Source organism: Toxorhynchites rutilus, chromosome 2, assembly GCF_029784135.1.
Source record: "Toxorhynchites rutilus septentrionalis strain SRP chromosome 2, ASM2978413v1, whole genome shotgun sequence".
Classification (NCBI taxonomy): Eukaryota; Metazoa; Arthropoda; class Insecta; order Diptera; family Culicidae; genus Toxorhynchites; species Toxorhynchites rutilus.
The window spans coordinates 264,867,611-264,887,584 of record NC_073745.1 but is presented as its reverse complement, the minus strand read 5'-3'; the positions used below and the strand labels follow the sequence as shown (position 1 = coordinate 264,887,584).

Below are 19,974 nucleotides of genomic sequence, written 5' to 3'. Positions count from 1 at the left end.
AATAAAAAATGAGATTTTTTTCAATACCTTTCAGTAACGACGAAAGCTATTTTCCGCTGTCCAAAACGCATATTCCAGGAAATGATAATTACTACTCCAGCGACAAGTCATCCACACCGCCTGAAGTGAAATGCATGTTCAAGCACAAGTTTGAAAAAAAGGTTATGTTGTACATCGCCATTTTCGACCGGGGCATTTCAAAGCCTTGGTTTAAGCCGAGCGGTCTGGCAATCAACCAACAAATCTATCGAGAAGAGTGTCTCGATAAAATCCTGCTGCCGTTCCTGAACGAGCATCACGCGGATGGGAAGTACGTCTTCTGGCCGGACAAGGCGTCTTCCCATTACGCCAAGAAGACGCTGGCGTATCTTGAGGAGAAAAAGATACCGTTCGTGCCGAAAGATCGTAACCCAACATACTTGCCCCAGTGCCGCCCAATAGAGGATTTCTTTGGCTCACTCAGTGCCCTAGTGTATAAAAACAATTGGAGGGCCAAGGCAACTGAAGCAACTGACTACAAGAATCGGGAATTGAATCCGGAAAATGGACATAAGTGCCGTACAACGTTCTTGTGAGAGCATCGCGACAAAGTTGCGTCGAACAGCAGACCACGGCCCTTATTCAAACATTCACTGACATTTTTTTGAAGAAAATACATTATGTTATTAATAAAAAATACTGAAATCAATGAAAAAAAAATTTTTTTTATATGTGATTGAAAAAATTCTCATTTTTTATTTAACACCCGTTACACCCAAACTAGCGTTGGCAGATGACATTTCGTTTTTGGCAGAAATGATGCCAAATGGTTTGTATGTATACGAGCAGACATCTCTTTCTGTTTTCTTTTCTTATTTCATTTGGGATTGTGCCAAAAAAGTCCATACGACGTCTATGGGGATCGAACAAAGGCCGGCTCGAATGCAAAGCTATTTCACACGACCACGCTATTCATATAGCTGCCAGCGCTGTGATATTCAAGCGTGATAATACTACACCTCACCATAAAATGAAGTTGGAAAGTGTTTTCTAAGAGAATAAAGAAAAAAATAAACGAGAATATATCTTCCTCTGTCTAGGCCGTGCATTTGGCAAACTATACGAAAAGATTTAATATGCTTTCATTTAAATGTGTCTCCTGTTTCGCTCGCTCATATTGGCTCTAGCATATATATTATACAAATGATATACATGTATTGGGGAGTAGAACATTTTCTGTTATTTTTCAGCTCATTTAATGTAATAAAGAGTGCGAAAAAATTGTACAATTCCATTAAAATGAAATGGAATGGATGTCTTATTCTTATTTTCAGACAATATCCAGTTCGGTCCTATTAGCTGGTCGGACAAGAGGTAACGGTTGAAAAGTTTGAGTTTTGTAGAGCGAAGTTTTGAAAAAAAAGTTTTTGCTTATCAGGGTAAGTTGGCTTTCGCAATCAAACAATCCGTTTACCTCGAGCCTGATTTTACGGTACGTAGGTACTATTCTCATCTATTTCAGTGGAAAATATTTTTTTGAGATCTGTTAATTCACCGTCAGATGATATGTTCGTATACCTCTGGGACACTAATACTATGAATCCTTCCGTAATGGTTTCATTAGAGCACTTTTACATCGGAACACCGGAATTGCCAGTGTTGATACAGTGGAGTGCAATTTGTGGATTAAAAAACTCAAATCAAAATATAATTATAACGAAAATGGGAGATATAACAGGTTGACGCCAAAGAACGAATTGTAGAGCAATTTGAAAATTTTATTTTGGTTAATTGAAATAATCAAGTTCATCATGTATTTTTTGGAGAAAATCAATTAAAATCTCAAAAAGTACTAACTTTCAAGTTCCTTACTTTATGCTTGGCATTTAAATCCACTAATTGAAATGTTGTACAACTTCATTGCATAATAAATTTCATTCTTGAAATGAAAATAACAAAATCGTTCTATGTATCGTTCTTTTCAAGTCAGTTTTATGCAAACAGCTCACGAAAAGTTCATCGACTCTGTCATAGTTGAGATTTGACGATAGAACGTTTTTTTTCGTGAAATATAACATTAATGTGTGTTATATTTCATATTTCATTAGCACTAAGTAACACTATTATCATTTTTGTGTGCAGATTTATATAAATGATGTGCAATATTCATCCTTGAATTTCTTTTAAAAACTTCCCATGCACAAATTCTTGCTCCACATGACTATTCCAACAATTCTTAGTTTTTTAAACTTCCCACCAGATCAAACACTAACAGTAACGGTTAGTAAGTTTTGTTATGACAAATAGTGTAACCGGTACCCTGTTATTGTTCCCTTCAAGTGGGTAACTTTTCCAGCAAAGTAATTATTTGTTTACTTTTTGAAATCCCTAGCCTATATTATTGTTATGAAAATGAAAGTGAGGTGTTTGTAAACACAAACGTACACAAGTTTGTTTACAAAACAATTACTAGTTATCCCATATTCACTGCAATAAAACCCATTCCTCGTAGAATCAACAAAGCGAACGCAATGATCGCTTGTCGTGTCCTCCACCCCCACTATCTAATCTACCAACCTGATTTGTTCCAGAAGTACCTCAGCCAGCGCCAATCTGCTGGCATTACGAAGAGGGCGATGACAATGAATATAGCCGGGGTGGCATCTTTGATGGGTCTAAATGTAAAAAAAAAAATGAAGGTCAGTGCCTCGTATTTTGAACAAATAAAGAATTAGATATCTCCACTTACACTCCAGGGAGTAAATCTGCCCAGCCTTGGATGAACCCTGGACTGCGGGTAAAAAACAGCACAATGGAGAGCACGAACAGGATGGCCACGCTGGTTTCGTGCGATGTCATTGGACCCATTTCCTTGTAACGTGTCTCGATCACACTTTTCGCCACACTTTCCCCATCTTTGCCGATTTTGGATTGTTTCGCCTGTTCACTACTAGGTCTGAACAATCCCATGAAGTGCCACTGAAGAAAAGCCCATACCAGAACGGTGTTCACCAACATGAGGGGTACATTGAAGAACATGAAATCGGGGAAATCGATTCCCGGAGCATGCGGGAAGCGACTTTCGTAGATGCCTTTGAAGGTTAGATTCGTCCCACTGCCGATAATCGTGCCACAACCTGCGAAGAACTTCTGTTTGAATGTTGTGTATTTACGTCACGAAATTATTTGATCACCTCCAATGCTCGCCGCATAAGCCGTTCCAAGGTAGTAACATATCGTCATTCGTGATGGCCTCTTGGTCCTATTTAAAGAAAACTCATGAATCACTTCGGTTAAACGTTCAATTAATGGTTACGCACTCATCTTTCGGCTTAACTTTGGCGATGAAACCATTAGCTTCTTCAACAGAGCTATCATTTTCGAACATTCGGCAGAGTCCTTGCTGTAAGATTAAACCACTGAACTATTTTCAAGTCACGCTTTGGAAGGCACTCACCGCTTCCAACTCTTGTAGGACAGCCTGCACGATCGGACACATCATAGCCACGGCCGCTGTGTTGGAAATCCACATCGACAGAAACATAGTGACAATGGTCAGCCCAAAGTGCAACCGCCGTTGGCTGCATCCGATCAAAGATATCACTTTTAGGGCAACCCGCTTGTGCAAATTGCAGTACTCGATGGCAAGCGCGAGGATGATTCCACCGATGAACATAATTATCGGTTCCTTCATGTAAACCATACAAATCTTGCTGGTGCCAATAATACCCATCAACGGAAAGAGTACTATGGGAAGCATTGATGTAACGGGCAGTGGGAGGGCTTCCGATACCCAGAGTAGGGCCATCACTATCACAACATACAAACATCGGTACGCTGGGGTGGTTTCGAAAATAAATAGCGTGGAAGCTAGCGTTGGCACTGCCAGAACAAATAGCGTCTTCCAGTAGACCCGGATGAATTGCCCGATTCGTAGGCAGCATGACATTCGAGAATCATCAATCGCAGGTCTGCGGAGAAAGTACACTTTAAACAAATTATCCCTTTTTTGTAAATGAACCATAAACTTACGACTCATCTTCAGCTGCTGCACCATTTTCACTTTGCGTGGTCATTGCTAAAACACTACGGTTAACAGTTTCTCAGGTCTCTGCACAAAGCAACGTCTTTCAGCAGAATGCTTACGTTCGAATAGAAAGCAAACACTTCCCTGCCGCCAAGCTCGCCAAATCCGCTGAGTTGAATAAATCGATCAGTATTACGAAACGTGTTTTGACACAATAGCTTCGCACATAGCTTCCGATTCGAGCAACGGGCGGCGAAGCGTTCGACAGTTCAATGTATCAAAGTAGACTGATCCTTGAGCGCGTCAGTCGTTTCCTAGCATCTCAATTGATCGGCGCGTAAGCGTGATCACGCGGCGAAAATACAAACCACAACCACTCGCACGCTGTATCAACGCAATAAAAGCACAACCTAAAATCGGACCCGGCCACAAGGATGCTCGAAAATAATTAACCTTTCCTAATGCCCCTTGTTTCCTTTTCGAATTTTTATTATGAGTCATGCTTTCGCATCAAGATCTAGGCGTTAATGAAAGTCGGGTAATCTTTCCAGTTTCCAGTCTACGGCCTCCGGAGATTATGGTACAGCACTTGCGTATGATTAAATATACGCGCTATTTCAAGCCACTCCATTGAATATAACGTTTGTTTGCCACGGTCAATCCAAATCCGATAACACTATGGCGCGTTGGTTTAGTGATTAGTAGCAAACCGTTAATAGTACTAAATGAACTGGGTTCCCCGGCGGCGTTTCGATTGAACAGAAACAATGCATATGAAGGCGATAGAGAGGGCATCGACAAATTTTGTTTTGTGCATGCCCTCCCTTCATGTTGACAGCATAATAAAATGACATTATGGTCAATTATTTCAACAGTGTTTGACATAGTTCATACATTGCCAGCAATCGTTTTCGCTTCACGATGCGGAGGAATACACCATCATTTTTATCCTAAATCCAATATGAGATATTCAACCAATTTTATTCCACAGAGTTCGTGTAGCCTAAATTTAAGTTCTTGATAACTTTTCTCGCTTTTATCATCTATATTGACGTAGGATTACATCTAACTGGTAGATATAATCAGTAAAATGAAAATATAAAAACTGAACATATAGAAATAGTGGAAGATTTCGTACGCATATAACTCGACCGTTTCTTGAGATGTTGCAAAGATGTTTGCATCAGTTGTATTGAAAAATATCTACATATCTATCAATTAGAGAAAATTATATATTTTTTGAGATAAATAATTGAAAGGTAATGTGTCAAACATCTAAACGTGCTACATCCCTGCCTCCTCAAATTATACCAACAAAAGGAGCAACTAAAGTAGTAGTCAAATACAATTTGTATACATCCAGTGAGAAAACAAACCTAGCTTTTCATCGTACATTTCTCAGTTTTGTTCTTTATCGCAAATTATGAGACCCATATTTTTAATTTTTTTGTTAGGGTGACCATTTCCATTTTAGGATGGTAAAAAAAATGTTTTTTTCGCATTTTTGCCAAAAATGACTTTTTAAAAAAATCATAACTTTTGAACTACTAGATCGACTCATAGATGATCGACATATCAAATTATACCTGCTATACCTATACCTGCAGAAAATTTGAATTCTGCTCTTGTTATTATTGATTGTATTTGTTTTTTATTGTTTTCATAGTCTCGGGACCAAGGGCGCTATAGTTTTTTATATTTTTTCAGGAAAGCTGAGGATTTTTCACATAACATATCTCGAAACCAGGGAGGCGTTCTTTTTTTTTGTTTTTGAGTTATGATTTTTCAAAGTTACCCGATGGTCCAAAAACTCATTTTCCCCTTTTTTCCCAAAAATGCCTTTTTTCAAAAATTGGTTACTTTTGAACTACTGAACCGATTCAGATGATCGACGTTTAAAATTAAAGGCTACTAGCTAGCCTTTTTTAAAAAATAACACACTTGACAATTAATTGAATTATAGTCACATACATCCAGTCTAGTCGCATAGAAATGTTGAACGAAAACTGAAAACATGTTAACTTTGAAAAATCATAACATAAAAACGAAATACAACACCTCTCTGGTATGAGGATATATTATGTGAAAACCCTCAGCTTTCAGGCAAAAATATAAAAAAATATGGCGCTCTTGGTCCCGAAACGATGTAAGCTATAAAAAACAAATATAATCAATAATTACGAAAACAAAATTAATTTTTATTCAGAGCGTAATATTTATTCAAACAAGACTAGCTCATTGGCTTCAATTTGATATGTCGATCATCTGAATCGGTCCAGTAGATCAAAAGTTATGATTTTTTGTAGTGGAAAAAATGGAAAAAAATGATTTTTTGAACCATTGGCTTACACTGATACTTTGAAAAATCATAACTCAAAAACGAAAACAAACCCTTCCCTGGTTTCGAGACATGTTGTGTGCCTCAGCTTTCCAGAAAAACTATAAAAAACGAATACAATCAATAACAACGAGCGACCATTCTTCGGCATAAGCTTCGAGTAACCGGTCTTGCGCTGTGAGCGTCTCCGTTAAAGCATTGTTTTCGGTTACCGTTGGCTGTTATTATTATTATTTTTTATCGCCCAGGTGTGCTTTTTTCGCGCGTTTTCGAACTGTTCGAGATATCGTAAAACGCAGTGTGAACTCGGAATTAGTGAGAAAAGCAGAATCATCAAAGCCTGGCAAGGCCAGCCGGCTTTCAGTTTTCGCCGATTTGTCGCCATCGCAATCGAAGTCGGACATCGGTGGTCAGTTGCACGCACACAATACCAGCGCGATTCGCTGCTCACTTACAGCAGTGTGAAGGAGAGCATCACTTCTTAGTGGTGTGTGATAGTGCCGAGCGCTCAAGCGCTCCGATTGAGAATCAAGCAGCGGTTGCCAGTTCATCAGCACTGGGGTGCATTGTGGTGAATAGAAATAAATAAGATATAAGATTTATTTTTATTTATTTTTTTAAATTTTTTTTATTATTATTGTTATTATTAAAAACAAAATATTAGAATATAAGTACCAATTACAGAATGGCAGAAGGAGGGGGAGGATCTCCAGATATGGAGATCTCTGATGATGACTCCCCTCTGGTTGAAAAAAGTTCTAATAAAGGAATAGCGAAGACACTTAAACGCGTTCCTACACCAGAGGATGTTTCGTCCGGGGACGAGTCTGCTAACTCTAGCAAGCCCCCCTCTAAAAAACCTGCAAATATCTCCTCTCCAACCCCCCTCGCTCCTACCCCAGCTCAGATTTCGCCTCACCATCCTGTTGTCCCCGATCCCCTTCAATCCTCGTCATCTCCTTCTCCTCCTGTTGTCTTCTCACCACGTGTCAAGGTCTATCCTGAAGATGCACCTGGAACTGGTTCGTGGGTTGTTTTCTTCAGGCCTAAGCCAAACGGAAAAGCACGGCATGTTATTCAGATCATGAAAGATCTGGCAAGATACTCCTCCGTGACAGAAATTTCGAAGGTTAGACCGACCAAACTGCGTGTTGTCGTGGCTGATCGGAAAGACGCAAACGGTATTGTCGTCGACCAGAGGTTTACCCTGGAATATCGTGTCTACGTGCCTTCCCATGACGTAGAAATCTCGGAGGTGATAACCGAAACGGGTCTGACGTGCAAATCAATTATGGAAGGAGATGGCAGATTTAAAAAGCTGCCTTTGATTAAGGTTAAAATCTTAGAATGCCGACAACTCGGCAAAGATTCCCAGGAAGGGAAAGAATCGAAATTTACGCCGTCCGACTCGTTTAGAGTCACTTTTGCTGCCTCCGCCCTTCCTGACTACGTTATGGTGGACAAATTGAGGCTACCGCTGCGACTCTTCGTGCCAAAGCCCATGACTTGCCTGAAATGCAAGTCAGTTGGTCACACAGCAGCTTACTGCGCCAACAAGGAGCGCTGTGCCACTTGCGGAGAGCAACATGTGAACAAATCCTGCAGTGCGATTGAGCAAAAGTGTCCATATTGCGGAGGAACTCCGCACGTGCTCTCGGCTTGTGAAACTTACAAGAGTCGCTGGGAGAAGCAGAAGCGCTCTTTAAAGGAACGCTCGAAGCGCACTTTTGCGGAAATTTTAAAGGGCGCTTCTTCATTGGCCCAACAGCAACAACCTTTAACCGCAAACAATGTCTTCGCTTCGCTGCCAGTTGATGAAATGGAAGCGGATACAGCTAACGAGGGCACACCGTACATCTTCCAAGGGAATCCCCGGCGCAAAAATGTGACCACTCCCAAAGTTCAAGGACAAGCCCCTCCGGTTATACCCTCTGTTAGCATGCCTAAAAAATCGAGTGCAGCGGACAAGCAAAATCAGGTTCCTCCTGGCTTCCGTGGGAATAATTCACCTTCGAACGACCCAGCACTCGAAGGGACATCAAAAACCCCAACTGTCCTTATTTTACCGTCAAGTTCAACTTCCCAATCGGGATTTATAAAGTTGACTGACCTTGTGGCTCAAATCTTCACATGCTTTAATGTTTCCGACTCCATCAGAACCATTGTCATATCAATGTTTCCAGTATTGAAGACAATTTTGCAACAATTGATGCAAACATGGCCCCTCCTTGCAATGATTATCTCTCTTGATGTCTAATTCAAATAGAGAGGTCGGAGATATCACTGTTTTACAGTGGAATTGTCGTAGTCTTATCCCTAAATTGGATACATTCAAATTTTTAATTCATAACTTCAATTGTGATGTTTTTGCTCTGTCCGAAACTTGGCTTTCTTCGCGAGATGATCTCTCTTTCCACGATTTTAATATTATACGCTTGGACCGTGGTGACAGATACGGAGGGGTGCTATTGGGGATCAATAAGTGCCACTCATTTTTTCGAATTGACCTTCCATCTATTGGAGGGATCGAAGCTGTTGCTTGTCATGCAAACATCAGAGGCAAAGACCTCTGTATTGTCAGCTTGTATTGGCCTCCGAGAGCTGCGGTTAGCCGCAAACAACTTGATGACATGTGCTCACTCCTTCCTGAGCCACGATTGATCTTGGGAGACTTCAACTCTCACGGAACTGCCTGGGGGGAACAGTACGACGACAATTGTTCATTGTTGATATATGACCTTTGTAACAGTTTCAATATGACCGTTTTGAACACTGGGGAAACAACACGTGTATTTAAACCTTCTGCTAACCCAAGCGCTATTGACCTCTCGCTTTGCTCGAATTCACTATCGTTAGATTGCAAGTGGAATGTAATCCAGGATCCCAACGGTAGTGATCACTTGCCAATCAAAATTTCCATCACCATTGGGTCGAATTCTTCTGAATCTATAAACATGGCATATGACCTCACAAGACACATTGACTGGAAAAAATATGCGGACGCGATTACTCTAGCCATCAATTCCAGAGATGGTTTACCTCCATTGGAGGAGTATAACTTACTTTCTCGTTTGATCCATGACAGCGCGGTTCGCGCTCAAACGAAACCCATCCCAGGTTCCACCATTCGCCGAAGGCCTCCCAATCCATGGTGGGATAGCCAATGTTTAAAGCTTTTTGTAGAAAAATCGAATGCATTTAAAGCTTTTCGGAAACGTGGAACCCCTGAAAATATTCAAACGTATTTAACCCTTGAGAATCAGTTCAAAAATTTGACCAAAGGGAAAAAACGTGCGTATTGGCGAAATTTCGTGGGAGGTTTGTCACGAGAAACGTCAATGAAAAAATTATGGAAAGTGGCTCGAAACATGAGAAATCGCTCTTCAACAAATGAAAGCGAAGAATAATCACATCGATGAATTTTTAATTTTGCACGGAAGGTTTGTCCTGATTCCGCTCCTGTGCAAAAAATTGTTCGAGATATACCACAAGATAGGTGCGATCTTGATTCCGAGTTTTCGATGGTAGAATTCTCTCTTGCTCTCCTTTCATGTAACAATTCTGCTCCGGGATCGGATAGAATTAAGTTCAACTTGCTGAAAAACCTCCCTGATGTGGCGAAACATCGCTTGTTGAATTTATTCAATCGGTTTCTGGAGCAAAATATTGTTCCAGATGATTGGAGACAAGTACGAGTTATATCTATTCAAAAACCCGGAAAACCCGCGTCCGACTTCAATTAGTACCGCCCAATAGCAATGCTGTCTTGTATACGGAAATTGTTGGAGAAAATGATCTTGTTTCGCCTTGATCGATGGGTTGAAACGAATGGCCTACTCTCAGATACACAATATGGGTTCCGCAGGGGCAAGGGGACGAATGATTGTCTTGCGTTGCTTTCTTTAGAAATTCAAATGGCTTACGCTGGAAAAAAACAAATGGCTTCAGTATTCTTGGACATAAAGGGGGTCTTTGATTCTGTTTCAATAGAGGTTTTGTCAGACAAATTACACTCTCGGGGTCTGCCGCCTCTATTGAACAATATGTTATATAACTTGCTATGTGAGAAGCATTTGAACTTTTCTCACGGAGATTCGGCAGTAAGTCGGGTCTCTTACATGGGCCTCCCCCAGGGTTCATGTTTAAGCCCCCTTTTGTACAACTTCTATGTAAGCGACATCGACAACTGCCTTACACAAAATTGCAGCCTAAGACAACTCGCAGATGATGGAGTGGTGTCTGTCGTAGGATCAAACGAATCCGACCTGCAAGAATCCTTACAAGATACTTTGAACAATTTTTCAACCTGGGCCATTGGGCTAGGGATCGAATTCTCCACGGAGAAAACAGAGATGGTGGTTTTTTCTAGGAAGCATAGACCAGCAAAACCAAAGCTTCAACTTTTGGGTAAACCGATCACTCATGCTATGTCATTCAAGTATCTTGGGGTCTGGTTCGACTCTAAATGTACTTGGGGGGCCCATATTAGGTATCTGAGTAAAAAATGTCAACAAAGAATTAACTTTCTCCGTACAATTACCGGCACCTGGTGGGGAGCCCATCCCGAAGATCTTATAATGTTGTATCGAACAACTATTCTCTCAGTGATGGAGTATGGCTGTTTCTGTTTTCAATCAGCTGCCAAAACACACTTAATTAAACTCGAGCGAATTCAGTATCTTAGTCTCCGTATTGCGTTGGGATGTATGCCCTCAACGCATACCATGAGCCTCGAGGTTTTGGCAGGCGTACTCCCACTAAAAGATCGCTTCAATTTGTTATCTCTTCGGTTCCTCATCCGGTGTAAGGTTATGAACCCATTGGTGATCGGAAATTTTGAGCAGCTGATCGAGCTAAATTTTCAATCTGGATTCATGAGCCCATATCATGAATTCATCTCCATGCAGGTTGATCCTTCTTCGTATCTTCCCAACCGTGTTTGTTTTCCTGACTACATCAATTCCTCTGTACATTTTGATCTGTCCATGATGCAAGATATCCATGAATATTCAGATTATCAACAATCGAGGATCGCTCCAACGATCTTCGATGCAAAGTATGGGGGTATCAATTGTGATAATATGTACTTTACATATGGGTCCACTATAAACGAGTTCACAGGATTTGGAGTGTTCAACAAAATTTTCAGCACCTCCCATAGTCTTCAGTTTACTTGCTCAGTGTATATTGCTGAATTGGCAGCGATACACTGGGCGCTGGACAGCGTCGCCTCACGACCTGTTGAACACTATTACATTGTAACGGATAGTCTTAGCTCCGTCGACAATTGGAAGCTATCCGTTCAGTGAGGCCGGAAAAGCACTCGCCGTACTTCCTTGAAAGAATACGAGAAATTTTGAGTGCTTTATCCAGACGCTGTTATGTCATTACCTTTGTGTGGGTCCCTTCTCATTGCTCAATTCCGGGTAATGAGAGGGCTGACTCATTAGCAAAGGTAGGTGCGATTGAAGGCGAAATTTATCAGCGTCAAATCGCCTTCAATGAATTTTACTCTTTAGTCCGTAAAAATACCATCGCTAACTGGCAACGCAAATGGAACGAAGATGAATTGGGCCGGTAGCTTCTCTCGATTATCCCTAAGGTTAGCCTCAAACCATGGTTCAAAAGTCTGGACTTGAATCGGGACTTTATTCGCACCTTCTCCCGACTCATGTCCAATCACTGTTCGTTAGACGCGCTACTCTTTCGTTTCAATCTGGCCGGCAGCAATATCTGCGTTTGTGGCCGAGGTTACCACTACATCGAACACGTTGTTTGGTCGTGTGAGGTGTATCTTGTTGCCAGATCGAATTTAGAGAACTCCCTTCGGGCTAGAGGAAGGCAGTCCAATGTGCCGGTGAGAGATGTGTTGGCTCGGTTAGACCTTGATTACATGTCCCAAATATATGTTTTCCTTAAATCTATCGATGTTCGTGTGTGATTATCCTTATATCCTTATACCCTCCATTTCTTCCTTTGTGAGTAATTGGTCCGCTTGCTATAAACAGGAGAATGAAATGTAAATTCACAATAGAAGTACGAATAGATTTAAGAATTGAGTGTGTGTGATTATCAACATTGTAATAAGTTCCTTATACCCCATCCTTTTCCTGAGAAAAATATGTCACCCTTCTAATCTCGAGTCCATCGCGAGTAATCGGTTTCCCACATTACTAACCATAGATTTAAGATTATATATAGTTTTAAAAATATATTTAAGATTTCGGCTCCTTTAAACTTATGTAACTGAGCCTGTAAAAATAAACGAATTTATAAAAAAAAAAAAATAACATCGAGAGCAGAATTCAAATTTTCTGCATGCGTAGTATTTTTTCAAAAAAGACCAAGAAAATGGGTTTAATTTGATATGTCGATCATCTGAATCGGTCTAGTAGTTCAAAAGTTATGCATTTTTCAAAAAAGTCATCTTTGGCAAAAATGCGGAAACATGGTTTTTTTGGACCACCCTAAAATGGAAATGGTCACACTAACAAAAAAATTAAAAAACTACGGATCTCATAATTTGCGATAAAGAACAAAACTACCACTTTTGACAAAAATCTGAGAACCACTAGAACCACTATTTCGCATAGAATGGCTGAATAATTATATGTGATATAACCGCAAGGTTGACGTAGGACTACCATTGGCTTAGCAATCAATAAATAACAAGCGTATAGCTCTTAGCAATTTCATCTTTCCCAGCGCTAATAATACCCCCTCCCCAGCCCCCGACAATTGGAATCATCCGTCGATAGCAGTATTCGTGAGTATTCGATAATAGAACTGCTGCTCTCACCAAACAATGCGGCTCCTCTCAGTCCGGCGACAGAAAAGAAATGGAACTGGGAGAGAAGAGCATGGTGTTTGGCGAGCTACCGAGACCATTCTCATGTCACTTCGCAACTAAATGAAATTCTTCTTATTCTTCTTGAATTCTAGAGACTATCAACGTTAGCAACTCATTCGTCTCTAGCCATGGGAAGGGCCCGTAGCGACAACGCAATCCAAACTCCATCTCCAACTGCCTTGACAAAGACACTTCGTTGTCGTTCGACGCTCCCCGCAAACCGTGTCCGCTTCAGCAAACATCAAGACGTTCCTGAAATGAATTTACGAGCGGGTGCTAGCTTATATACAGATTTGTGTGATTTCAATAGTCCGTTTTCAAAGCAATTTTCAATTTAAATTTTATTGAAATGAAATTAGAAATTTTATTCAATTGAAAGAAGTTTTCGGACCAATAATTAACAAGCATATGACGCGTAGACGTGTTATCTTTCGAATGAAGAGGCTATCACACTATTTCGTTCAGCCATAGTTCGTTTCCAAAAATTGTATTGATATATGTAGTTTAATTTTTAGTCATATATTTAACTTCATAATTTTTTGGCATTGTAATAAACAGATAAGACGACGTTGATGGTATTCATGTAGCGCCAAAATACAAATACACTGTACAATACTTCGTTAAGGTGTAATGGAAGTTAAACAGTTACCGGGGTATGTTTTTCTACTATAAACGTAATACGTTTATAAAAAAATACGCTACGTAAATTCTCTTATTATAACATATTCTGGAACACACACAAATGTAATAGTGGTGAAGAATTAAAATATATTATGTTATTATTAGGTAACAACTCAAAATCTGGATAATTTTTATCGAATATGTCAATATTTATATTTATACTAGCTGACCCAGCAAACTTCGTCCCGCCCAACATTTATTTTTCGTTATCACATTGACGTTTTCTTACTAAGCGCACGTTCATGGGATATGTAATTGTAGAACGCATGCGAATTTAATTTTTCGAATTTTCTCATTATCCTTCAGAGTTTTCCGAAAATTTTCAATTGTCATGTTTGGTTGGAATATGTTTGGTTGAAATATGTGCATTATTTTTATGGGACCCTCTCACTTTACGAGAGGAGGGAGGGGTGTCATACCATCATAGAAACATTTCTCGTACTCAGAAACCCTTACATCCCAAACTTAGCTCCATTTGCTTGATTGAAAGTTAGTGTTTCATTTGTATGGCAGCCCCCATGCCCTTAGAGAGGGGGTAGGTGTGTCAAACCAACATAGAAACGTTTTGTGCCCCCCTAAAACCACCACATGCCAAATATGGCTCAATTTGCTTAATTAGTTCTCGAGTTATGCAGAAATTTGTGTTTCATTTGTATGGGAGGCCCCTCCCGAGAGGAGTGTCGAACTACCATAGAAACGTTTATCGATCCCTAAAACCTCTATATGCTAAGTTTGATTCCATATGTTTGATTAGTTCTCCAGTTGTTCCCTCAGAGAGAGGTGAGGAGTGTCTATTCACCATAGAAACGTTGTCCCCTAAAACCTTCGCATGTCAAATTTGGCTCCATTTGCTTGATTAGTTTTGTCTTTTTTTGTCTTTCATTTGTATATTTGTATGGCAGCCCACCCCCCTAAGAGTGGGGGTTGGAGTGTCTCACCACCATAGAAACATTTATTGCACCCTAAAACCTCCATATGCCTAATTTGCGATTCATTTGCTTGATTAATTCTCGAGTAATACGGAAATTTGTGTTTCATTTGCAGAGTAGCCTCCCTTAGAGAGGGGGGCGGAGTGTCTAACCACCATAGAATCATTTATTGCACCCTAAAACCTTCAAGTGGCAAATTTCGTTTCATTTGCTTGATTAATTCTCGAGTAATGTAGAAATTTGTGTTTCATTTGTATGGCAGACCACCCCCCCCCCTTAGAGAAGGAGGTGGGGTTTCGAGCTATCATAAGATCCTTCCCCGACCCCAAAAACCCCTACATACCTATTTCCATGTCAATCGGTTTAGTAGTTTCCGAGTCTATAAGAATCAGACAGACAGACAAAAATCCATTTTTATATATACGAGGCATGGCTATTAAATAACGAGACTGGTTACGAAAAAGGGTTATATTTTAAAAATTACGGTACAACGGTATGCTCCCCTTCAATATACTCCCCTTGGCTCCTCACACACCTTTCCATACGTTTTTTCCATTGTTCGAAGTCGTGCTGAAACTCTTCTTTTGTCTCTTCGTAATGTAGGGACTAATTTCAGCACAAGCGCATTCGGGTGTAAAGATTTGCATTTCACCAAAAGTAAACTCAGAATTCTTTTTGGAATGCCACGAGCCACGGAATTCTCCTTGATAACTGCAACTTGATAGATCTATAAAATGCGTTTTTCTCACAAGGACTACACCGATTTTCCTGGTCCGTGTTAAAAAAATGCATTGGACATACGGGGTGATTTGAACCACCCCTTTATCTCAAAAAGTACGGCTCAACTTGGATTTTTTATAATGTCATTTTATTTTATTATTGAACCGTATGTAACTAACGCAAAAAAAAACTTTGGTAGAATTCGACAGGTAGAAGGAAACGGTAGCATGAACACAACAAGCACTTTGATTGTCAAAAAACGTGAGTTTTCCGATCGTGGTTTTAAGGTTTTTCCCGTTGATTAAACAAACTTTTCGTGTATTGTGCAATAAAGTTCTGTTCGCCTACAGAAGAGGAACAATTTGATGCAGCGAAACTGTAAGTTTGATAACAATAAATTAAATTTATTTGCATTTTAATTTTTGCATGTTGTGTGGGGTGACATGGACACGTTTCTGTGGGGTGAATTGGTCCTACAGGTTTGAGGCTTTTCTTTGATCTAATTGATTCAAGATGTCACGGAATTACAAGAAGAGAATGGGCAGACAATATTGGATGAAGGAGGAGCATGAAAGAGCAACTCAGGTCATCAAGAACGGACTTTCTTTGAAAATGTGTTTGAAAATGCTCGACCAACAATGAAAAGATTCATGCAGAATTCGAGATGGTGTCAATCCAATTTTTCTGGTCTGGAAGCTGGCCAAGACACCTAGTATCGATCCCAAAACACTGTTATTGATTGTAACATTATTCCAAAATACTATACATAAACATAAGCATGTTTTTTTCGATGAAACACACACTGGACCAAATCACCCCACAGACGGTCCAAATCATCCCGCATCAAATTTTAATGTCCAAAAATCATTTCTTTTATTTTATGATATTTTTGGTAGTGTGAAGCTCGATATAATGATTAAACATTATTGATTGAGAGAAAACAAGTGTAGCTCAGTATACAATGTGACATTTTTGATTTAGACCGTATTGGTAAATATTAGGCGATTTGCTTAGGTGGTCCAAATTCCCCCCTTTTCCCCTACTCCCAATATAATTCCGAAAGAATTGATCTAAAACGTATCGAATTTAACGACAGTATCATTGCACATTTGATTTTCGCATTCACTATGCTTTTGTTATTTTTTTAAATTATTTTTTTATTATATACTCTTGCATCTTTACATCTTACATCGAACATGAAAAAACAGAACATCACGCGAATGTCAAAAAGAGATGATTTCATGAAATAGGTGAGGTGGGGAAAATTATTGACATCAAGCCTCTAATAATATTATTTTAAAAATCTTTATATTCTGTATGAATTCCCAAACCTTGCCCCTCTAACCTCGAGTAAACCGCGAGTAATCGGTCGAAACCTACTAAACATAGATTTAAGATGAAATTTTTGTATAAACAAAACTTGAGTTAGCGGCTCCGCAAAGCTTATGCGATTGAGCCTTACAAATAAACGAATTGGAAAAAAAAAAAAAAATGAATTCCCAAAAATCTGTAATTTGTGACTACAGATACTTGGTTTTAAAAAAACCTGAAAAATCTGAATAAATACAGATTATTCTGTAGATTTGGTAACCCTGACGCGAGCAACTACGGTCAATGCTTTGGCCATTCATGATGTGTATTATGAATGTTGCTTCAATCGCCGTAATTTAGGCAAAACACATTACATTAACTGCTCCATGAACCACACGACTTTTCATAAGAACATTTCATAGGGGCTTACATTTCTTCCACGTTGAACAGTGATTTTAAACTTGACAAAGCTAAGCAAAGTGCAGAATCGAGATTTTCAGTGATTTTTGAAAGATTATAATTTAGTTATAAATGAACACTAGGAGTTGAAATATGCACCATTTAAAGCTACAAGTTTCTAGTGGAATTTTTGACTCATATTTTTTGTGTATGAGTCATAGAGGTGATACTATGGAGACGAAAAAAATATTATAATTTTGCAAATATTGCAGCAGAAAGTCACCAAGTCAATTATTAATCTGACGTATCCCCAAAAAACTCTGTATCTAAATTATCGTGTTGATAATCGATTCGATTCTTTGTTTTTAAGAGGCTTTAAACTTTACGTGTTGATATGTTCAATCGTTTCCTTTTATCGATTGATCAATGTTTCGGGTAAAAAAGACTTCATTGCAAATTGGAGTGCTGGGAGTAGAAGGTACCACTGGCTTGAACGGTTAGGGTGTTTTCTTTTTATTTGCATTCGAGGGACTACCCTTTAAAATCACGTATATTTCATCTTCAGATATACATTTACTTTGAGGCTACCTCGATTGATAATTCTCTCACGAAAAATTGTCGATTGTATAAAAGAACGAACTAAACTCCGTTTCAAAAATCATGAATCAGGAAACAAAATTGCTTCTAGTTCTAGTGTTTGGATGTTAGAGCAATGAAAAATTGTCATTTCTCCATAGAACATTTCTTCAAAAATATTTTAAACTTTCAAACAAAACTGAAAAATAATCAAGAAATAGTTATACTAAACGCATTCAAGTTTACGAAACTGTCCTATCAGTTTTTAGCGCGTTGACAAACTCATGAGAAATATAATATCAAAACAAATATCGTTCTAAAAAGTTTTATGAAACAAAATAAAGCGATACAGAGAGGAATGCTTATCAACGCGTGTAGACACTATAACGGCAAGAAGGTATTGTCACGGTCCAAATGATTTGTCCACACTTATCATGACTGATAATAATAGAATTATCAGCCGAGCATTAATTGATCTGACAAATGTTAACATCTGCACCGTGTACATAAAAGGTGTACAGTGACGATAAAAATTCACGTTTATTTTCACTAAAAGTGCCTAATATAATTATACTCATAGTACCAATACTAGGCCACTAAAATATGCCATAATCCTGATGAGCCACGTGCGGATAGCAATTATCCCTCCAAACTAAACTTTATCCCCACTAATTATCATGAGGAATCAAATTGCCTCACTGCCCAATGATTTACCGATGCAGTGGGCATAACGTTCAATTTTCGAATAATTGTTTGCACACGTGTTTTCCACTATTGTAGTTTGATTTGAGAACTAGCAGCGGTGTCTACCGAGGTCACGTCAAGCCTTGATGATGCCTAAAATGTCTAAGTCTATCTACGTGAGAATATTCGATTATTCGGCTTGACACGTTCCGATGCACTAAGGTGTAATTCAATTCGAAGATTTTTCTCGCAAAAACGAAAAGGGTGATACACAAAAGATCATTACGTTCTCTAATGCATCAATAAGTTCATTTTTTACTGCCTAAGCCGTCACGATTCGACAGTAAGCACAATATTCGATTGAATTGAAGAAGTTTTCTTCGTTAGGCTTCCACTGTGGTTTCGTATTCAAACAATAGCAATAGAGATGTAGCTGTAATTTTCCTTCCAATTTTTATATGAAAATAATATGTTTACCATTGAATTTAGACAGTTCTTGAGATTGATTGATTGAGGACAAACAGTTTGGACAATTGGAATTGCCTCGTGTGTGTTTTCATTTTATGTTGATGCGCAGCATTCGATCTCGTTTTTGGTCACATCAAATATGGTACATCAAATGTGGTACTTATTGACATGTGCTTTCCTCGATAAGATTACAGCTCCGAAAAAAAATGATTGCAGATATCATCCCATCATTGATCCCGTAACCGAGTGGTTAGCGTCATACCTAACATACCGGGGGACGGGTTCGATTCCCGTTCTGGTCGGAGGAATTTTTTTCGCCAAAGAAAGTTCTCCCGACTTGCACTGAGTTTACGCGTATTCTAGAGCTTGCCACTCAGAATGCACTCAATGTGTGCTAATTAGCATAGAAATCTCAACTAAGTACTAATGAAAATGATGCAAGTAATACTACGTTGAGACGGCGAAGTTCTTCTAAGAACGTTAGTACCATTCAAGAAGAAGAAGAAGAAGAATATATCATCCTACATATAGAACAATCATGCATACTTATTTCAGCGCCAACAGTTTAATCTGACACTTCAACTCGACGTTTTGGAGCCTTTGATCTCCGTATCGCAACAATTAGTTTCAATAGAAACTTTTGGAGTGGTTCAAAGCAAACAATTGCAATCAAGCTTTTGAAAATTTATTATATCGCTATGATATTTATGCTCATGATGGCTAAAAATTTGAAAAATAGGACCACAAAATATTTGGTCCCATCAAAATCCTGACAGAGGAAAATTAATGGAAGTGATTTATTGGAATTGCCGATTCCGCCATTCACTTTAAATAAGTTAACATCCCACATTCAAACCCACATCCAGGCAGTCTTCCGAAAAACACTTACACATGTCCACGCGATGTGAAAATTCCATGTTTTTGTTTGAATTCGAACATGATTCTCGCTAGTGTTGAGTGTCTATCCCCAACACGAACAATGATACACAAACATAGACATGTGAAAACAAAC

General features: G+C 39.1%; 1 protein-coding gene across 5 annotated transcripts in view; it reads right to left on the bottom strand.

The window, feature by feature from the left end:
* The window catches only part of LOC129770564 (protein I'm not dead yet-like), a 46,079-nt gene that overhangs the window by 8,625 nt on the left and 17,480 nt on the right, over positions 1 to 19,974 (bottom strand). For 4 of the 5 annotated variants that reach the window (XM_055773481.1, XM_055773485.1, XM_055773480.1 and 1 more), the window contains 6 exons: positions 4,012 to 4,174; positions 3,437 to 3,950; positions 3,300 to 3,382; positions 3,174 to 3,241; positions 2,729 to 3,116; positions 2,557 to 2,654 (listed from right to left, as the gene is read on the bottom strand). In XM_055773481.1, the coding sequence (XP_055629456.1) occupies positions 2,557 to 2,654; positions 2,729 to 3,116; positions 3,174 to 3,241; positions 3,300 to 3,382; positions 3,437 to 3,950; positions 4,012 to 4,055 (1,195 nt within the window). In that variant the 5' untranslated portion in view covers positions 4,056 to 4,174. Of the gene's footprint in view, positions 1 to 2,556; positions 2,655 to 2,728; positions 3,117 to 3,173; positions 3,242 to 3,299; positions 3,383 to 3,436; positions 3,951 to 4,011; positions 4,797 to 19,974 lie in introns of those variants that run through there. The other variant, XM_055773482.1, reaches the window with a different exon arrangement.